We start from the raw sequence: 21,401 nt of genomic DNA, 5'->3' as shown, positions 1-21,401 counted from the left end.
AGATACCGAAGAACTACACTGATGATATAAATTCAAACATGCCCTACATGGCCTTCAAGTACTAATCTGCTTTTAATTACTTCTCCCTTTATCGCACCAAATATTTCTGAATGATTATGTTACTTACCGTACTGGTGTGGGTCATGATGCTCATGTTAACGTTAAGACATCAGGAGACAGCTTGAAGATATCGTAGAACATCTGTAAAGAAAATTGGATCCATGAGACATGTGCTGAGCAGGCAATAATTTAACACAAACAGGAATGCTCACCGGAAAATAAATCCAGATATTCCAGTATTTAAAATTCAGGTAAATACAACGTATTTAAATGCATCAAATGAACAATAAATGTTTTACCAGTGGCGGAGATAATCCAGTAACTCATGGATCATTTAATGCTGAGGTTGGTTTAAAAGGCTGAAAAAGGACAAACTCACTACGTCATGTGCTGAATTACTACATAGCTATATAGTACCGACACGAATAAATGTATAAAGTAATGTAACTTGTGACTAACATTCATTTGATTGGAATCGATTAAGTCATTAAAACGCTTCATCGACCATTCGATTCAGTTTGGTTCAAACTTGAGTCATGGACTTGAAGGAAGAAAAAAGCCGATTCAAGATGCTCAGTGTTCGATTTCAAGCTAGTGGACTGTTACAGCTCCAGGGAGAAAATTACCAACAAATGAAATACTAAGCTGCTGTTTCCTAATTGAACAATCTTCACTGTTTGGTAGAAACTCTGGTAAATTAACTTCGAAACTTGCGATTCAATTTCTAATATTTTACCAATTTTATGATCCTTATTTACGTGTCCAGACCTTCCAAATTAGCAGGAAACTGAAGATAGGTATTTTAGAATAACAGTGCGTATTTCATAGTTAATTTTAAAATGGAGTACAACTTATTTTCTTCAAAATATTTCGAAACATCTTAGAACCAGATATAGCGCACCAACTAGTAGTGATATTGTGACTTCAGTGCTTCGAGAAAATCATCAACCTGTCGACGAAGTGAGATGAGTTTATCGGTGCTCATGAAACCATACCAATTATCGTCAAACGTAATTTCACCCTAATAAGTGTTGGACCAAAATCATCTACTTTAAGACTGCAGTGCCATGTGCTAGTATGATCCCTAAACTAGACGGTGAAGTGACAGAAATTTTGATAACTCAGAGAAAATATATGGTAACCTCTGGAGGGATATCCCTGAATAATTTAATCAGTATTTTAATGAGCAGTCCAAACTGAAAATATTAATTAAAATAATTTTAGGGGCAAGAACACCAAACTATTCAGAAATCGAATTTCGGGAAAGTATGATTACAATTCTCGGTATGGTTTCCTATGCATGTAGACCCTACACATACGTTAATAAATTTTGTCACGAAACAATATTCAATTATTAACGTTAAAATGATATCAAATCGCACTAACCTACAGTCTACTGCTGATCAGATCAATGAGGTCAAGTTCTGAGGACAGGCCTACTTTTAAAGAGAGGAGTAACGTAAAAAATTAGGGGAAGTGTGTACGTTATTTATTAAGAATATGGACGCTATTGTGCATGGGATGAAAAATGTAACGCTATATTCAACTTATGTGTCAGACATATTTGTGTTCTAATGTAGAAGCTGATAAAAACCTTATACCCACTGAAGTATCCAAACAAATATGTAACAAAATATCTTACTCAACATCCACTAATTTGTCTTACGATTAAAACCGCATGACTCATGGTTAATTAACGTAGACAGCTTATCTTCACTTAATTAGTAAGCAAACATTGCAGTTGATGTAGGCTAATATTTCATGTGAAAACGGTCACATAGTTACAGGCATGTCGGCGATCCAAAGTACGGTCTTCTTCACTACAGAAATTTCTGTTAATTCAGTCAATTTCTGAGAGTAGATATAATATATTCAAGAAAGTAGGTTACATGATGATTTGATAGAATTGGTTTGTCTCTTGCAACGTGTAAATGAATTGAGTCCTTCATAACATATTTTAAAACATGAAAGATTTTAGGATGACAATAATATGAGTAGTAAAGTGATAAGTAATGTCATATCTTTGCTGTTTCAATTGTTGTATTGCCAATTTTATGAAGAATAATGTAAAGCAGTTAAAGCATGTAAATATTAAGGTTCGAAATGGTAATTAAGGAGGAAATGGGAGGGATAAATATTTTTAAATTACTTTACTTCGCACCAACACAGATAGGTCTTATGGTGACCATGGGATAGGAAGGGGCTAGAAGTGAGAAGGAAGAGACCGTGGCTTTAATTAAGGTACAGACCCAGCTGCCGACAGTGGGTTTCGAACCCACTATAATTGGTTGATTAAAGGGAGTATATAAGAATAAGGCAATTAAAGAAAACGATTGATATAAAAGAGTAGAACTACTGAAACACTGCGAAGGGACAATCACAGGAAAAATATATAGATAAAGTTGTATTAGTACGTGGAGTTCAGGATAAACTTTACAATAATGTTGGAACAAATGAGGGAGAGCAGGAAAACAATACTACATAAAAATGTGGCAAAGAAAACTGAAGGAACGTAAAGAGTTAGAGATGATAATGTTACGAATAAAGCAGCGTCTGCATTGTTAATTACTCTAATTTATCTGAGGATGACCCAATAAATGCAGACACACTCATGTACACACACATAATTCTATTCAACCATGAATGGCCACACTTACGAATTGCTGTCTAATTGCAAGTCTCTGTTCTTCTCGCACAGCGGGTAGTCCAGCTTGTCACTGCCTGAGAAAGCTTCAATCCTGATGGACAGGCCTTTCACTTGCGCTCACAAGTCAGTCACTCCATACAGGAATTGCGTGCAGACCGCTGGTTTTGGACACAGTGCTACTGGCTGCACAACACACGATGACTATTCCTTGATTCGACTCCAGTGACATGCCAGTAATTCACACAGTCACGTGCAGTCAGAAACGAACCAGCAACAGCTCAACAGTATTCAACAGCGACTATTAACACAAATCCAATTACACTTACGATAGCTGCTTCAATCGCTGACTCACCGCGGTCCTCACTCCGTAGAAGTTCACACACACAATACTCTAAGACAGTGCACAGTCCTCTGCCCCGTGCACCATATTCAGTCCAGCTACTCACCTGACACTCCGACACAAGAACAACCACAGCTCCTCGTTCACTCCTCGGTGGGATACTAGTGACAGCCAACACCTCTGTCGTCCTCAGCCCAGCCACCGAACCTCAACACACTGAGTTCAACACTGACTCTACCATAGAGTTCAACATTGACTGATTGTCCGCGGCTAGCCTCCCTTTTTATAGCTCGGGTGATGTGTATCAGAATATTCGAGACGTGCCTAGGGGCGAAACATTCTCGTTTCATCCCCTAGAAATTCACAGGTAAACCAGCCGACGAGAACAATACACGGAAAGGCGGGCTGGGAGATCCCAGCTCGTTTGAGTCACTAGTCCTAGACGCTTTGAGCATTGTATTATTATTATTATTATTATTATTATTGTTATGGGGACACCGTGGTGGTCAGAGGTGAATAGAGGTGCTGGCACGAATTGGTGGATATAGAAAAGGTGGAAGATCAATTTAAGTACCGAAAGGGGCTACCACAGGGCTGGCACGTAACATTATGTAGCAATTACTGAGTGTAGGCATGATGAGGTATCCTGGATTCTGTGACGCAGTTAAAGCCTGGATGGTCTTCATGCAATCCATGCACTCTTTTAAAAGAAAAGACCTTGTTCCAAGATGATTTAATTTGAACTTTTCACTTAATGCGATTTGATAAATCTGATGATTTAAGTTTGGTAAAACGAAGTATACCATTCGTATTTAAATTTGTTTTCCAGATATGATGAACTTTATATTAATTTCGTTGAACAGGTTGAACTATTTTCACATTTTCACTGTCAACAAACCTGGATCAACGTTAATCTTTTCCGAATATGATAAAATTCAACTATGTGGCCAGATTTTGAATGATATCCATATGGAATTTCGGAGTGGGTGAAAGAAATGTCTTGACGCATTCATTCAAGCAAACAGTTACACTGTCCGAACCGCGCAACCAACTCGCTCGGTAGCAAGTAGATTTATTGAGTTACTCGAGAATCGTTCCTAGTGAGAACACGAATTCCTAGACGCTTTGAGCATTGTATTATTATTATTGTTATGGGGATACCGTGGTGGTCAGAGGTGAATTGAGGTGCTGGCACGAATTGGTGGATATAGAAAAGGTGAAAGATCAATTTAAATATTTAAAATTGGTGATATATTTCTTTCCGTGTTTTTTCTTTCTTTTCAAACTTTACACTTTGCTAAGCAAATAACAAAATCAGGTACAGAGTCTAGCTCGTGAGTTTGGTTAATAATGCTAGAATAATCAGATAACAACAAGAGCGCCATTGCTTCCTTCAATGAAGGAGACTGAGCTTCAAATTTTACACCAGTAGGAAGAGCGTCGTTTTTCTACACAATTACTTCCTAGGAGATTCTTCTCCAAAATTACAAGTTCCAAGCCTATTAAGGCACCTACCTAAATTTAAGAAAAGCAAACAGTTGACACTCTCTTAATCGCTCAACAGTCTGATGTACCAAGACACAAAATTAAAAAAATAGAAGTTGATTTTTAACAGGGGTAACAAGTACCTATTCTACTTGGCCTTATATAGAACATCAAAATGTTAGGAGGCAAACTCTTATACTCCTTTGGAATTCACCAGAACATCTTTAAAACCCTATGTGGGCTTATAACCGCAAGTTACAGAGGCTAGCACTATACTACGGAGGTGAATAGATGAAAGGAAAATATTAAAAAATTACGAGATCAGTTTAAGTTTTATGAAAACACCACGCTTCTCTGTGGCTCAGTCTGTTATGAAATTAATGGGTAAGTAAATACAGTAAATTACAGTAAATGTATTCCAGCGAACGTGAGATCAATCGCACTTTTGAACATCCGAATTAAATTATTGTTGTCATGTAACATTTTTAATTTATTATATTTTCGAGAAAATGTTTCGACTCGTCAGTAATTAACAAACTTTTCAGTGGTTCTTTTGGCTGCTCAAGTTCAGGTAGCTTCACTTTTACGTTCGCGCAGCACATTCCCGGGGTTACCTCTTTAAATTTCATTGCTGTGCCGTGCGGAGAATCTTTGTCCATTTTTCCGCTTTGAAGGTATCTACATGAGGTATTGTATTGAATAACCGATTGATATGAAAAAGCAGTTCGGTGATATGAAGCTTGATCATTCAGATATTGCAACTGTATACGTCTTAGCTGTTGATCTAGTTGTTCTTGGTTTTATTGAGACTACTGTGATGCTCTTTTTCTTCTTCTCGATTCAACTTATAAAACTCGCACTATGGCTGGCGAAAGCTCAGACGACGATCGACTACTTTTAGATTTTTGCGAGCACAGGGTACATTTATTCACATTTATAATAACAGTTGCCTAGTTACATAAAAGTACATCTCGATCAAAGCATGTTGGATTCCTATTTCCAAGAAATGTCCTTCATAAAACATGGCGGCGTGTTGCTATTCTCCTACATACAGCAATTCTTACCGGACTGTAGTGAAATGAAATAGCGTATGGCTTTTAGTGCCGGGAATGTCCGAGGATCATTTCGGCTCGCCAGATGGAAGTCTTTTGATTTGACTCCCGCAGGCGACCTGCGCGTCGTGATGAGGATGAAATGATGATGATGAAGGTGACACATATACCAGCCCCCGTGCCAGCGAAATTAACCAATGATGGTTAAAATTCTCGACCCTGCCGAGAATCGAACACGGGACCCCTGCGACCAAAGGCCAGTACGCTAACCGCTTAGCCACGGAACCGAACACCGGACTGTAATGACATAGCGACTATCTGTCCGTCAAGGTCGATCCAATCTTGCTGTGACTTTGCTATGAAATTAATTCCATAAAATTACTCATAAAAACTACCAATCCGATTCTGTTCAAACCATTTCCTAAACACGCTCGTATTTGAATGCAACGTTGTGTCAAAATTTCAAGTCAATCGACTTCCTACTTTTAGAGTTTTGCGATCCCAAACGTACGCAGGATTAATTTTTATATATAAAAGGAACTCACCTCAATATCAAGTTGAAAGGGAATAATTCCCTAAGTTCGGTTAAGTTCTTTGGACTAGTTTGAGAATTTACGTTGAGGAAAATAAATTACATTACGAAATATATTTGGAACCTTCCCTTCAAGCCAGCTTTCAAAGACTATTACATTGTTTAGAATCTGCAATTACCTTGAGCTGGAGGACCTCCCGAAGGCGGACAAGGGAGCCCTTCCCCCTGCTTCCGTTATAAACACACTCTAAACCTCTTGACGGGAGCGATCACAAAGACTACATGGCCCGAAATATCCCAGCTTTTATAGCAGAGAGGAAGGCTCCAGATTTCTCTGGGCCGAGGCCCTAACGTACCCACAATTCCTATTGGTTAATTTAAAAATATCGAACATTTATGATTGGTTACTTAAATGAATGTACAAAATTTCTTATTGGCTGAAATATAAAGTTGGCGGGAAGAGATAGAAATGTTGATAACTTTAGAACACCAAAAACAATCAATAAACAGTTCAGTTAAGGAAAACCTGACAAACGAAATTACTTCAAAAATTAATTCTTCATCCTCGTCCCAGAGGGCGCACCTAAGTTGATAGTAGAGACATCTGTTGATGAATGTTCACACTTCTTCTACAAGCAGTTTCAAGGTTAACGTTATAGATGGCCTTCTAAGAGGCGCTTATTTTAAATGAGTGAGGCGGATGTACCTCCAGTACAATAATAATAATAATAATAATAATAATAATAATAATAATAATAATAATAATAATAATAATAATAATACAATTCATGCAGCCCATGAACGGCCTATAGCCTTCCAATATGACCGCTGCTAAGTTGAATGGCCTTACGATATTGGTATGCCACTTAGTCAACGTAACGATTTCCTCTTTACTCAGCTAATTTAACTGGGTTAACTTCTTCTCATATATCCGTAAGTTAACCTCAGAACTCTCAGAACAGAACGAAAATCCTTGGGTTAGCCGAAAATGAAACCCTATTCCGAAAGTAAGGGAGCAGTTTCGAATTAACAACCAATTTTCTTATTGTGACTGTTGATGTCGTGATGATAGTCACGGAACCTCTCTTTCCACGTGGAATCGGAACAGGTACGAAGCGTTTCCTTAAAAAAATATCCCACATGCACTGAGCGGGAATCGGACCCGCAGCCGCCTTGGTAAGAAGCCAGCGGAAATGGAACTCGACTATCACGACTCTCTAACCGTTTCTTCCATCATGTACTCACGAGTATTATGACTTTATTTTGTCGTTTAATTTAATACAATCACTATCGCCTCACTAATGAGGGCGTGGTTCAAATGCCGGTTAATTCATGTCGGATTTTTGAAATGAAGTCCCATCCGCGGGTTCCGAATTCGACTTGAAATAATGAAGGTACCTTGGCTATGATCACAATATCAGGAGACACATATTTTTTTTTGCTACTCGTTTATATTATGGGGGTATTTGATGATTGTAGTAAGGATGTAAAGGAGAGGGTATTTAAGACTGTGGTAAGACCTCAACTAGAGTATGGTCGTAGTGTATGGGACCCTCACCAGAATAACTTGATGCAAGAACTGGAAAAAATCGAAAGAAAAGCAGCTCGATTTGTTCTGGGTGATTTCCGACAAAAGAGTAGCATTCCGAAAATGTTGCAAAGTTTGGGCTGGGAAGACTTGAGAGAAAGGAGACGAGCTCTACGACTAAGTGGTATTTTTCGAGCTGTCAAAGGAGAGATGGCGTGGAATGGCAGTAGTAGACGAGTATGTTTGAGTGGTGTTCTTAAAAGTAGAAAATAACACAATATGAAGATAAAGTTGGAATTCAAGAGGACAAATTTGAGCAAATATTCGTTTATAGGAAGAGAAGTTTGGGATTAAAATATTTTGCCATGGGAGATGTTCAATACATTTTCAAATTATTAGCATTTATTTAAGTAAAGACAAGGAATAAACAGATTCGGAACCCGCCAAATGGGCGACTGGACTAAATGTAGATCAGTGGTGATTGGTGGTTGGTAGTGGTGGTAGTGGTAGGTGGTCGCTCCTAATGAGACAGATTCTCGGGTAACTACAGATTAGAAAAGGTTAAAACTTGGAAGGAAGTGACCGTGGGCTTCACAAAGTACAACCCCAGCATTTGTATGGCATAAACATTTGAAACCGGTTCTGATTACCAAGATGTTAGGCCACTTTACACAACAAGCTTCATCATCTCCATCACCATCATTATCATGATCATCACATTCGAAACAACTATTTTCAGGGTTGCCGGGAGTGGGCGTCTCCGGAATGCAAGCTAACAGCTATACTACCCGAACCGCACAGCTAACCCTCTCGGCTACATAAAAACTACAACCGGGCGAGTTGGCCGTGCACGTAGAGGCGTGCGACTGTGAGCTTGCATCCGGGAGATAGTAGGTTCGAATCCCACTATCGGCAGCCCTGAAGATGGTTTTCCGTGGTTTCCCATTTACACACCAGGCAAATGCTGGGGCTGTACCTTAATTAAGGCCACGGCTGCTTTCTTTCAACTCCTAGGCCTTTCCTGTCCCATCGTCGCCATAAGACCTATCTGTGTCGGTGCGACGTAAAGCCCCTAGCAAAAAAAAAAAAACTACAAGTACGCTTGTTTTATCATTTAAGTATATACTGATCGTTGAATTTAGTAGGTTGATCTTATAATTCAAGTTATTATTATATTTGAGGCGGTCCGTCCCAATACTCGTCTTTTCCACCACAATTGTTCATAAAGGAAAGACCAAAAATGCGTAATTTGTGTAATAAAACTCTCACTTATTTAACTGTATTATGGATTTAATTCTAAGGCCAGAGTGTCACCTTATTGAGGAATTATAATTATGATTAGCAGAATGTCAATAAGGTCCGCGTCTGTGGTGTAGTGGTTAGTGTTATTACCTGCAACCCCCGGAGGCCCGGGTTCGATTCTCGGCTCTGCCACAAAATTTGAAAAGTGGTACGAGGGCTGGAACGGGGTCCATTCAGCCTCGGGAGGCAAATGAATAGAGATGGGTTCGATTCCCACCTCATCCATCCTGGAAGTGGTTTTTCGCGGTTTCTCACTTCTCCTCCAAGCAAATGCCGGGATGGTACCTAACATAAGGCCACGGCCGCTTCCTCCCCTCTTCCTTGTCTATCCCTTCCAATCTTTCCATCCCTCCGCACGGCCCCTGTTCAGCATAGCAGGTGAGGCCGTCTGGTCGAGGTACTGGTCATTCTCCCCAGCTGTATCCCCAGACATAATGTCTCACGCTTCAGGACACTGCCCTTGAGGCGGTATAGGTAGGATCCCTCGCTGAGTCCGAGAGAAAAGCCAACCCTGGAGGGTAAACAGATGAAGAAGAAGAAGAAGAACGTCAATAAATTAAATTCGTATTTTGGATTCGACGAGGACCATCCAGTTAGAAAATCAAATATTTTACCTTTGCAGAAATTAAAAAAGAAAAAACATGTTTTAATATAATGTTTTAATAAGTACTTCTGGCTGAGGAGCGATCGCTTGGTCGGCTACGGCCCTTTACGGCTCTTTAGGGCTGTTGCGCCATTTGGGGCGGGGGGGGGGGGAGGAGGGTAGTGTTATAATAAACAACACTAGTACAATAATACACTTTTCTCCTATCAGTATAATGATATTCAACAATAAAACATCACTTCGTTGCTTGTTAAACATGTTTTTGTCCCGCTCCTTGTCTGAAAGTTAAGCGTAGTCGCTTTCGATACAGAGGACGCCGGGTTCTATTCCCGGCTGGGTCAGAGATTTTAACCTTAAATGGTTATTTCCCCTGGCTCGGGGACTGGGTTTGTGTCCCTAACATCCCTGTAACTCACACACCACACACAACACTAATCTTCACTACAAAAACACGCATTTCCCATACACAGCAGACGCCGCCCACCCTCGTTGGAGTGTCTGTCTTACAAGGGCTGCGTCAGGATAGAAATAGCCGCACAAAATTATATTATCACGTTTATAATGCATCACACCCTCAAATCTGATCCCTCCTCTTGAGATACATCACATAAATCTTCTGTTTCTTCAAAGAGATTGTTTACGTCTGCGTCGGGACGGGTGAAAGTTGCGAGATAACAAGTAGATCGACCTTCAAGCTCATCGATTTTGCCAATACTGGAAACCTTCGTAGTAATGGTACTGGTTTTACGCCCCACTAACTATTTTTAAGGTTTTCGGAGATACCGAGGTGCCAGAATTTTGTCCCTCAGGAATGCTTTAACGTGTCGGTAAATCTACCGACACAAGGCTCATGCATTTGAGTATCTTCAGATACCTTCAGACTGAGCCGGGATCGAAGCCACCAAATTGAGGTCAGAAGCCCACCGTTCTAACTCCTGAGCTACTCAGCCCTGTACTCTGTGCCTGTAAGTTTGTGTATTCAGCTTTCTGATCAGAAACTTGGGATGCAGGAGAAAAATTGTTAAATCATTAACAAATAAACACAAAATTAAAATACTTCAAGTAGACACAATAAATTGTCCCCAGCGTAAATGCATTAATGACGTTTCATTGTATTTTAAAGGTGGCAACTCTTAACTAAAATATTAGGATGTAACTTTCAAAGCCCCATCTCTCCTTTCTCCAGTCCGGCCCCATAGTTAAATTGTTAGCGTGCTGGCCTTTGGCCACAGGGGTCCCGGGTTCGATTCCCGGCAGGGTCGGGAATTTTAACCATAGTTGGTTAATTCCGCTGGCATGGGGGGCTGGCTGTAGGTGTCGTCTTCATCATCATTTCATCCTCATCACGACGCGCAGGTCGCCTAATGGCGTCAAATCAAAAGACCTGCATCTGGCGAGTCGAACTTGTCCTCGGATACTCCCGGTACTAAAAGCCAAACGCCATTTCATTTTCCTTTCTCCAGGGAATTTCTTCAGGAATCCGGAGGGCTCTTCGTTCTTCTCCCTTTATCTTCCTCAAAAGGAGTAGTATTCTCATCCTAAAGAGCACAAAATTGCTTGAAATGCTAGCATAGTTCAGGAACAACTGATAAAAACCGCGGGTAAATTCCAGCGTGAAGTCACGTGCTGAAATTGTCCTCTTCTATTAGTTGTTTGAGACGACAAGTGCGATGAATAAGGCGACTTTGGTGACAGATTTATATGGGAAAATGCAAGTTTTGAGGCCTACATTCATAATATAATTATCGAAAAACTAATAAATAAATCAGTATTATCTCTAAATTACTTTGTTTTTAAATTGGATAAGACGAGTTTTGGAACGGGCCGCCTCATTTTTGACGTATCTGTCACTTGTAAAGCAGAAATGAAATGTCGTATGGCTTTTAATGCCGGGATATCCCAGGACGGGTTCGGCTCGCCAGGTGCAGGTCTTTCTATTTGACTCCAATAGGCGACCTGCGCGTCGTGATGAGGATGAAATGAGAATGAAGACAACACATACACCCAGCCCCCGTGCCGTAGGAATCAACCAATTAAGGTTAAAATCCCCAACCCGGCCGGGAATCGAACCCGGGACCTCCTGAACCAAAGGCCAGTACGCTGACCGTTCAGCCTACGAGTCGGACTGTAAAGCAGAGGGAATTCGTGATCAGCAACTTTCTCAGACGATTAACACAAGAGTTCTAGAGCTAATACTCTGTACTCTAGTACACTGACTGACAGAGCAAATGCAACACCAAGAAGGAGTGGTCAGAACTTTATGCCAATTGCTGGGTAGACTGACGTCACTGAGGTATGCTCATGATGTGAAATGCGCCGCTGTGCTGCGCACGTAGCGAACGATAAATGGGACACGGCGTTGGCGAATGGCCCACTTCGTACCGTGATTTCTCAGCCGACAGTCATTGTAGAACGTGTTGTCGTGTGCCACAGGACACGTGTATAGCTAAGAATGCCAGGCCGCCGTCAACGGAGGCATTTCCAGCAGACAGACGACTTTACGAGGGGTATGGTGATCGGGCTGAGAAGGGCAGGTTGGTCGCTTCGTCAAATCGCAGCCGATACCCATAGGGATGTGTCCACGGTGCAGCGCCTGTGGCGAAGATGGTTGGCGCAGGGACATGTGGCACGTGCGAGGGGTCCAGGCGCAGCCCGAGTGACGTCAGCACGCGAGGATCGGCGCATCCGCCGCCAAGCGGTGGCAGCCCCGCACGCCACGTCAACCGCCATTCTTCAGCATGTGCAAGACACCCTGGCTGTTCCAATATCGACCAGAACAATTTCCCCTCGATTGCTTGAAGGAGGCCTGCACTCCCGGCGTCCGCTCAGAAGACTACCATTGACTCCACAGCATAGACGTGCACGCCTGGCATGGTGCCGGGCTAGAGCGACTTGGATGAGGGAATGGCGGAACGTCGTGTTCTCCGATGAGTCACGCTTCTGTTCTGTCAGTGATAGTCACCGCAGACGAGTGTGGCGTCGGCGTGGAGAAAGGTCAAATCCGGCAGTAACTGTGGAGCGCCCTACCGCTAGACAACGCGGCATCATGGTTTGGGGCGCTATTGCGTATGATTCCACGTCACCTCTAGTGCGTATTCAAGGCACGTTAAATGCCCACCGCTACGTGCAGCATGTGCTGCGGCCGGTGGCACTCCCGTACCTTCAGGGGCTGCCCAATGCTCTGTTTCAGCAGGATAATGTCCGCCCACACACTGCTCGCATCTCCCAACAGGCTCTACGAGGTGTACAGATGCTTCCGTGGCCAGCGTACTCTCCGGATCTCTCACCAATCGAACACGTGTGGGATCTCATTGGACGCCGTTTGCAAACTCTACCCCAGCCTCGTACGGACGACCAACTGTGGCAAATGGTTGACAGAGAATGGAGAACCATCCCTCAGGACACCATCCGCACTCTTATTGACTCTGTACCTCGACGTGTTTCTGCGTGCATCGCCGCTCGCGGTGGTCCTACATTCTACTGAGTCGATGCCGTGCGCATTGTGTAACCTGCATATCGGTTTGAAATAAACATCAATTATTCGTCCGTGCCGTCTCTGTTTTTTCCCCAACTTTCATCCCTTTCGACCCACTCCTTCTTGGTGTTGCATTTGCTCTGTCAGTCAGTGTATATAAAACAACAATATGGAATTTGTAGATATAAGTATGCTGGCGGGAACTACACACACTCAAGCAAAACAAGAAAGCATACAAGAAGTACGCATAATGAGATCCCACTTCGGCTATTGTTTGTACAGAAGATAGCATTCAACTGTTCTCTTCCTAACGCTGATGTCTATGTGGCCGTAGACTGGCTCTGTTGTATTGTTCATTTAGTAATGGCGACGGTATGAGTCTGGTAACCATAGCCAATTAATTAAACACGGGCAGTCGCCTTTGTTGTCTGTTAATACAAGAGGGCTTCTGCACGAGAGCGCATTATTCTCGGCCCAACAGTCCATGAAACGCTGTGCGATATCCAACAGAGAGCATTACCTTACCTGGGTGATAAGACAGCGGAACAAATGATTCACTTCAGAGATGGGATAACGTCGTAATATTTACGTACAACTATGCAGTCAGCTGACCCAGTTTATTTGAATTCGAAAATATATTTCGTGGCTACACGGCTGAAAGCAACGGGAAACTACAGCCGTAACCTCCTCCCGAGGACATGCAGCTCTCTCTGTATGAATGATGTACTGATGATGGCTTCCTCCCGGGTAAAATATTCCGGAGGTAAACTAGTCCCCCATTCGGATCTCCGGGTGGGGACTACACGAGAGGGGGCGATCATCAGGAAGATGGATACTGACATTCTGCGAGTCGGAGCGTGGAATGTTAGAAGTTTGAATCGTTGTGGTAGGTTAGAGAATCTGAAAAGGGAGATGAATAGGCTAAAGTTAGATGTAGTTGGTATAAGTGAAGTACGTTGGCAGGAAGAACAGGATTTTTGGTCAGGCGACTACCGAATTATCAACACGAAATCAAACAGGGGTAATGCGGGAGTTGGTTTAATAATGAATAAGTAAATAGGGCAGCGGATAAGCTACTACGACCAGCATAGTGAAAGAATTATTGTCGCCAAGATAGACACCAAACCAATGCCCACCACAATAGTGCAGGTCTATATGCCTACTAGTTCAGCGGATGATGAAGAAATTGAAAGAATATATGAGGAGATAGAAGATTTAATACAATATGTCAAAGGTGACGAGAATCTAATTGTGATGGGAGACTGGAACGCAGTGGTAGGCCAAGGAAGAGAAGGTAGCACAGTAGGAGAATTTGGCTTGGGACAAAGGAACGAAAGAGGAAGTCGGCTGGTTGAATTCTGCACTGACCATAATTTAGTCCTCGCCAATACTTGGTTCAAACACCACAAACGACGGCTGTATACGTGGACGAGACCTGGAGACACTGGAAGGTATCAAATAGACTTCATTATGATTAGGCAGAGATTCAGAAACCAGGTGTTGGATTGCAAAACTTTCCCAGGAGCAGACGTGGACTCTGACCACAACTTGTTGGTCATGAAATGCCATCTGAAGTTGAAGAAATTGAAGAAAGGAAAGAATGCAAAAAGATGGGATCTAGACAAGTTGAAAGAAAAGAGTGTGATGGATTGTTTCAAGGAACATGTTGCACAAGGACTAAATGAAAAGGCCGAAGGAAACACAGTAGAGGAAGAGTGGAGAGTCATGAAAAATGAAGTCAGTAGGGCTGCTGAAGAAATGTTAGGAAGGAAGAAAAGATCAACTAAGAATCAGTGGATAACTCAGGAGATACTAGACCTGATTGATGAACGACGAAAATACAAGAATGCTAGAAATGAAGAGGGCAGAAAAGAATACAGGCGATTAAAGAATGAAGTGGATAGAAAGTGCAAGGTAGCTAAGGAAGAATGGCTGAAGGAGAAGTGCAGGGATGTCGAAGGCTGTATGGTCCTGGGAAAGGTAGATGCTGCATACAGGAAAATCAAGGAAAACTTTGGAGAAAGGAAATCTAGGTGTATGAATATTAAGAGCTCAGATGGAAAGCCACTTCTAGGGAAAGAAGACAAAGCAGAAAGATGGCAGGAGCATATCCAACAGTTGTATCAAGGTAACGATGTAGATAATTTCGTTCTGGAACATGAAGGGGCTGTTGATGCTGATGAAATGGGAGACCCAATTTTGAGGTCAGAGTTTGACAGAGTTGTGAGTGACATAAATAGGAACAAGGCACCTGGAATTGATGATATTCCCTCTGAATTACTGACTGCCTTAGGAGAAGCCAGCATGGTAAGGTTATTTCATTTAGTGTGCAAGATGTATGAGACAGGAGAAGTCCCATCCGATTTTCGGCAGAATGTTGTTATACCTATTCCCAAGAAAGCCGGTGCTGACAGGTGTGAAAACTACCGCACTATTAGTTTAGTATCTCATGCCTGCAAAATTTTAACACGTATTATTTACAGAAGAATGGAAAAACAAGTTGAAGCTGAGTTGGGGGAAGATCAATTTGGCTTCAGAAGAAATGTAGGAACACGTGAAGCAATCCTGACTTTACGTCTGATCTTAGAGGATCGAATCAAGAAGGACAAGCCCACGTACATGGCATTCGTAGATCTAGAAAAGGCATTCGATAATGTTGATTGGACCAGGCTATTTATGATTCTGAAGATGATAGGGATCAGATACCGGGAACGAAGAATTATCTACAGTCTGTATAAAAATCAGTCTGCAGTGATAAGAATCGAGGGCTTTGAAAAAGAAGCAGCAATCCAGAAAGGAGTGAGGCAAGGCTGCAGTTTGTCCCCTCTCCTTTTCAATGTTTACATAGAACAGGCAGTAAAGGAAATCAAAGAGAAATTTGGAAATGGAATCACAGTCCAAGGAGAGGAAATCAAAACCTTGAGATTTGCGGATGATATTGTTATTTTATCTGAGACTGCAGAAGATCTCGAGAAGTTGCTGAATGGTATGGATGAAGTCTTAGGTAAGGAGTACAAGATGAAAATAAATAAGTCCAAAACAAAAGTAATGGAGTGCAGTCGAACGAAGGCAGGTGATGTAGGAAATATTAGATTAGGAAACGAAGTCTTAAAGGAAGTAGATGAATATTGTTACTTGGGTAGTAAAATAACCAACGATGGCAGAAGTAAGGAGGACATAAAATGCAGACTAGCACAAGCAAGGAAGAGCTTTCTTAAGAAAAGAAATTTGCTCACTTCAAACATTGATATCGGAATTAGAAAGATGTTTTTGAAGACTTTTGTGTGGAGCGTGGCATTGTATGGAAGTGAAACATGGACAATAACTAGCTCAGAAAGAAAGAGAATAGAAGCTTTTGAAATGTGGTGTTACAGAAGAATGCTGAAGGTGAGATGGATAGATCGAATCACGAATGAAGAGATACTGAATCGAATTGGTGAGAGGAGATCGATTTGGCTAAATTTGACGAGAAGAAGAGATAGAATGATAGGACACATCTTAAGACACCGAGGACTTGTTCAGTTGGTTTTTGAAGGAAGTGTAGGTGGCAAGAACGGTAGGGGTAGACCAAGGTATGAATATGACAAACAGATTAGAGCAGATGTAGGATGCAATAGTTACGTAGAAATGAAAAGTTTAGCACGGGATAGGGTGGCATGGAGAGCTGCATCAAACCAGTCTATGGACTGATGACTCCAACAACATTTCGTGGCAAATTTAAAATAAGATAATACAGTAGTTTTACATTACGATCTACGAGTATATCGTGACCACAGCCACGTTTCCTATTTTTATTGATTTGGACTTATTTTCACTTATTTATTCATTCATTTATTTTGGCTAAAGAGCCTCCGTGACTCAGGGGGCAGCGCGCACCGGACTCTCACTGTTGCATTCCATGGTTCACATGTTGGTCACTCCATGTGAGATTTGTGCTGGACAAAGCGGAGGCGGGACAGGATTTTCTACTAGTACTCCGGCTTCCCTTGTCATTTCAGCAACACTCTCCACTGTCATTTCATCCGTCAGTCATTAATCATTGGCCCAGCCAAGAAGCTTTGGCAGCCAGCACAATATTCTTATCCTCATTGCTAGATAGATGGGGGTTTCATTCATTCCATTCCTGACCCGGTCGAATGACTGGTTGTAGATTTTCATCTTCATTTTCTCATTCTGGCAAGATTAACGCCATATAGCCTTCTCTTAAATCTAATCAAGCTACATACTGAATTTACAGACATTACAACAAAAAATATTCTTAACTGAATAACTGAGATGGCGGATAGGAAATTAACAGAATATAACCAATTTTACAAGATACAAATAAGTTATATAAATAAAACTGACATACTCTGTCTGTCTAAACATAAATTCTACTGCTGTAATGCCCAGTTTCTGGAATGGTGTGGTACTGTATGATAGCTGTTGATTTGATACAGTTGTTGACTCGATTAATCTTCACTGTGTTGCACAGGGTAATAATATAAAACTTAGTGGTCCGCAAAGTGAGCGGTCGCGTCTAAGATCGGAAGTTCATGTAACGGCACAAATTTCATCTCATTTTTTAAAACATTGCTATCCCCATAGTCTCAGTACAGTAAACCAGGTAAGAAGCCCTTCCACTTCTATTCAGAACTAAGATACTACCTTAGAATTTCATAAGTGATGACCAGAAAGGCTGTCAATTAGACCCTAACATCATAAGTTCGGATAACAGGTGCTGTCGCCACCTTCCACCACTTAACAATGCTTACGCTACGAGAGCAGATATTTCTATCTCAGACTCGTTGTCAGTCAGTGCTGTACAGACAGATTTTTAGGGATAAATGTATCGCCATAACCATGGATAAACGGCTGTTTCACAGTGTTAAACAATTTATCCTGTGAAAGCGTTTCGTAGAATGCCTCTTCTCACAGGAAAATACCTAATAATGAAGAGAATGCGAATTAAGTTGTATGTTCACCTTTCACAAATACTACAGCTTGATAAGGTTAATTATTCGACAAACAAAAGTGCACAAATATCAAGATGATTATCTAAAACTAGCTTCCACTAACATTCTAGTGAATAACCAGGAACAGCGACAGTATGCTACTTGCTTGGATATTTTAACCAATGATAGTTTTAAACTTGTAATACTTACAAGGCACAGCCAGACAAAACATCCAAAAAATATGACAATCCAACGTGCTGTCACCAAGATTACTACATAGAGTCACTGTCGCTTGGCAACGAACATTAGGTAGGTAGTGAACGCAATTCGAGGAGCCATTTTACGTCCAGGACGTAGGAATCCGTTTTTGGTCTTATATGGTGTGAGGGCATATGACGCTGTTGATGGAGATCCGTCCGTCGGATTGGGACGTAAAGTCTTGAGCTATTCGAGAGGAGTGGGTTATGTGACGGCGCCGGGTTTCATCCTCTTCATTCTTACTATCATATATCATGTCATTCATTTCATCTCATTAATTCATCTGATTGGGTTGACGTCATGAAAGTCATCCGGTCGTAAAAACTCGCTACGAAGATTCATCTCACTTCATACTCAAACCCCTTAGAGAAAGGGGACAAGGGTTGGACATGTATACTTTTAGACGAAACAGATAGGGCACAAGATAGACGATAATAATAAACAAGGATTGTACATATATCAGTCAAAGTGCCATTTTAAGTCTGTGGAATAGGAAGCCATTTTCCTTCAGTCGATGGTGTCTGTCTGTCTGTCTGTCTGTCTGTCTGTCTGTCTGTCTGTCTGTCTGTCTGTCTGTCTGTCTGTCTGTCTGTCTGTCTGTCTGTCTGTCTGTCTGTCTGTCTGTCTGTCTGTCTGTCTGTCTGTCTGTCTGTCTGTCTGTCAGGTATAATATTTTTAACATTCGTCGCCACAGCATTTCACCAATTACGCATGGCTGTGTCAAAGAGCAATTCTTGCTCCAAGAAGTTAAGCTTTCAACGTCATCAACAAGCAATTCATGGCCAAATGGTTAGCGTGCTGGCCTTTGGTCACAGGGGTACCGGTTTCGATTCCCGGCAGGTTCGGGAATTTTAACCATCATTGTTTAATTTCACTGGCAGGGGGCTGGGTGTATGCGTCGTCTTCATCAACATTCCATCCTCATCACGACGCGCAGGTCGTCTACGAGCGTCAAATCAAAAGACCTGCATTTGGCGAGCCGAACTTGTCCTCGGACACTCCCGGCACTAAAAGCCATACGCCATTTCCATTTCAACAAGGAACTTCTACAAGAATTACCCGGAGTTCTACAAATTTACAAGTCTATCGACACAATATGTAATACAGATGAGGCTGTCACCTACAGGACAGAGCTTTTGAAAAATTTGGAGTCACCTTGGGTACCCTCAAACATCTTGGAACGAATGAATGTATCACCGACTATCCTTCTCAGGGATGTGAATCCCACTTCCCTCTGCGACGGAACACGACTCCCAGTCCGGAAACTGATGCCGAATATTACTGATGCTACTCTCATGACTGGACATGCTGCGAGCGAAGTAATATTCTTTCCCCGGATTCACATAATTCCTTCGGATATACCGATTCAATTTAGATGACTGTAGTTTCCCCGTTTGTTTGAGTTTCGCTATGTGCATCAACAAGGCACAAGTACAATCGCTTAAAGTTTTAGGACTCCATCTTCGAAAACGGTGCTTTTGCCATTGTCAAGTGTACGTGGATTGTTCAAGAGTTTAAAAGGCCAACACAATATAGTACACATCTTACCTCCAGTACCTCATTAATATAGTTTATCCATTTTCTTTTACATTGTTTTAATATTATTTGTACATCCATCAACCCGGTATCTTAAGCATTGAAAGTAACAACATAATAAAAATAAAATGAAGTATTTCATGCAGTTTGCGTCAAAACGATGTGAGTTCTTAAATAAAATGTTTTAATTTGCTTTGGTTGAATTAACAAACGCGGGCAAAGCTGCGGGCACATGCTAGTCTATATTAATAAAATTGTAGGGGGTCCGCTGTCTGTAATTTCTTTTGTTTAGCCAATTTTTCAGATATTTATCCGTTTTAGGTCAACTCAAGACCGAATCGGTGGTTTTTACGTTTCGTGTCTGTTTGTTTGTCTGTTTGTCTGTTTGTCTGTCTGTTTGTCTGTTTGTCTGTTCCACCATCACGTCGAAACGGCTGGATAGATCTCAACCAAATTTCATATTTGTAGTATACTCATCCCGGGGAAGGTTTCGATATGCATATCATTTTAAAATCTTTGAATGGACGGAGGGTTTATAGGAAAACCTGAATGGTTTTCCCACCGTCACTTCGAAACGGCTGGATACATCTCAACCAAACTTCACATTTAGAGCATACTCATCCCGGGGAAGGTTTCGATACGCATATCATTTTAAAATCTTTGAACAGACGAGGTGTTTATAGGAAAACCAGAATGGTTTTCCTCCATTTTCTCTTATACTATTGATTTTCTGTAAACTTCGTTTACCGTACGTGAAACGTCTCTTCATTGTAAACAACTTTCGTTATGTTCATAATTTACCTTACTCTTCACATGACGGAGAAATTTACAATTTTCCGCTGGTATCATGCTCTGCATTGAGTGACCGACAGACCGACAACGAACCTTCATTATAAACAACTTTCGTTATGTTCATAATTTACCTTACTCTTCACATGACGGAGAAATTTACAATTTTCCAATGGTATCATGCTCTGCATTGAGTGACCGACAAACCGACAACGAACCTACAGGTTACCATGGCAACGTCTCTGACTGCATGCCAGCAGGGAAGTAACGTATTGACATTTTCCTCATCATGCTTTTAAATTCGTGGTTGTTCCTTGGGTAGAAGGCAAGAGAGGCGTCAATCGGCCTATCTGCGGGATATTGGCGGAATATCGTTGGATGTTATAACCGCCCTCGAATAGATTAAGTAATAACACCATTAGTCATCTTCTTATTATTTGTTTACCTAAGAATCACTGGACCTAAATTTCTCCTCTGTTACCGCTTTATTATATCCATTACTCACACTAGCATAATTTATTGAGGGGCAATTGATTTTCCAATACATTAACTTGGCATTTACATATTTGTCGTTATCCGGCTGTCCTCAGTTATAATACATTTTCTATTACTTTCAACTTTCTTAACTGTATTATTTCTTCCTTAATTACGCCGTATGTACGCGAGTGGTACAAACTACTGGATGTATTTCCACCAAGACTCATATTTAGAGTACACCTGTCCTTGATAGGTTTTAGGGCAAATTATTGTTTCTAAATCCCTGAACTGACTGGGGGTTTATACGAAACCGAAACAGTGATTTTGCACTTCCAAAAAATATACACAACCAAACTTTATGGAAGTCTACCTACCTTGGTAG

The 21,401-nt window shown here is 41.4% G+C and overlaps 1 protein-coding gene across 1 annotated transcript in view; it reads right to left on the bottom strand.

The window, feature by feature from the left end:
* The window catches only part of LOC136866752 (secretin receptor-like), a 341,576-nt gene that overhangs the window by 230,576 nt on the left and 89,599 nt on the right, over positions 1-21,401 (bottom strand). The window contains exon 2 of the mRNA XM_068227043.1: positions 128-201. Within this exon, the coding sequence (XP_068083144.1) occupies positions 128-154 (27 nt within the window). The 5' untranslated portion in view covers positions 155-201. The remainder of the gene's footprint in view (positions 1-127; positions 202-21,401) is intronic.

The sequence above is a fragment of the Anabrus simplex genome, chromosome 3, assembly GCF_040414725.1.
Source record: "Anabrus simplex isolate iqAnaSimp1 chromosome 3, ASM4041472v1, whole genome shotgun sequence".
Classification (NCBI taxonomy): domain Eukaryota; kingdom Metazoa; phylum Arthropoda; class Insecta; order Orthoptera; family Tettigoniidae; genus Anabrus; species Anabrus simplex.
The sequence above is the reverse complement of the archived record's forward strand: the minus strand, read 5'-3'. Positions and strand labels throughout refer to the sequence as shown.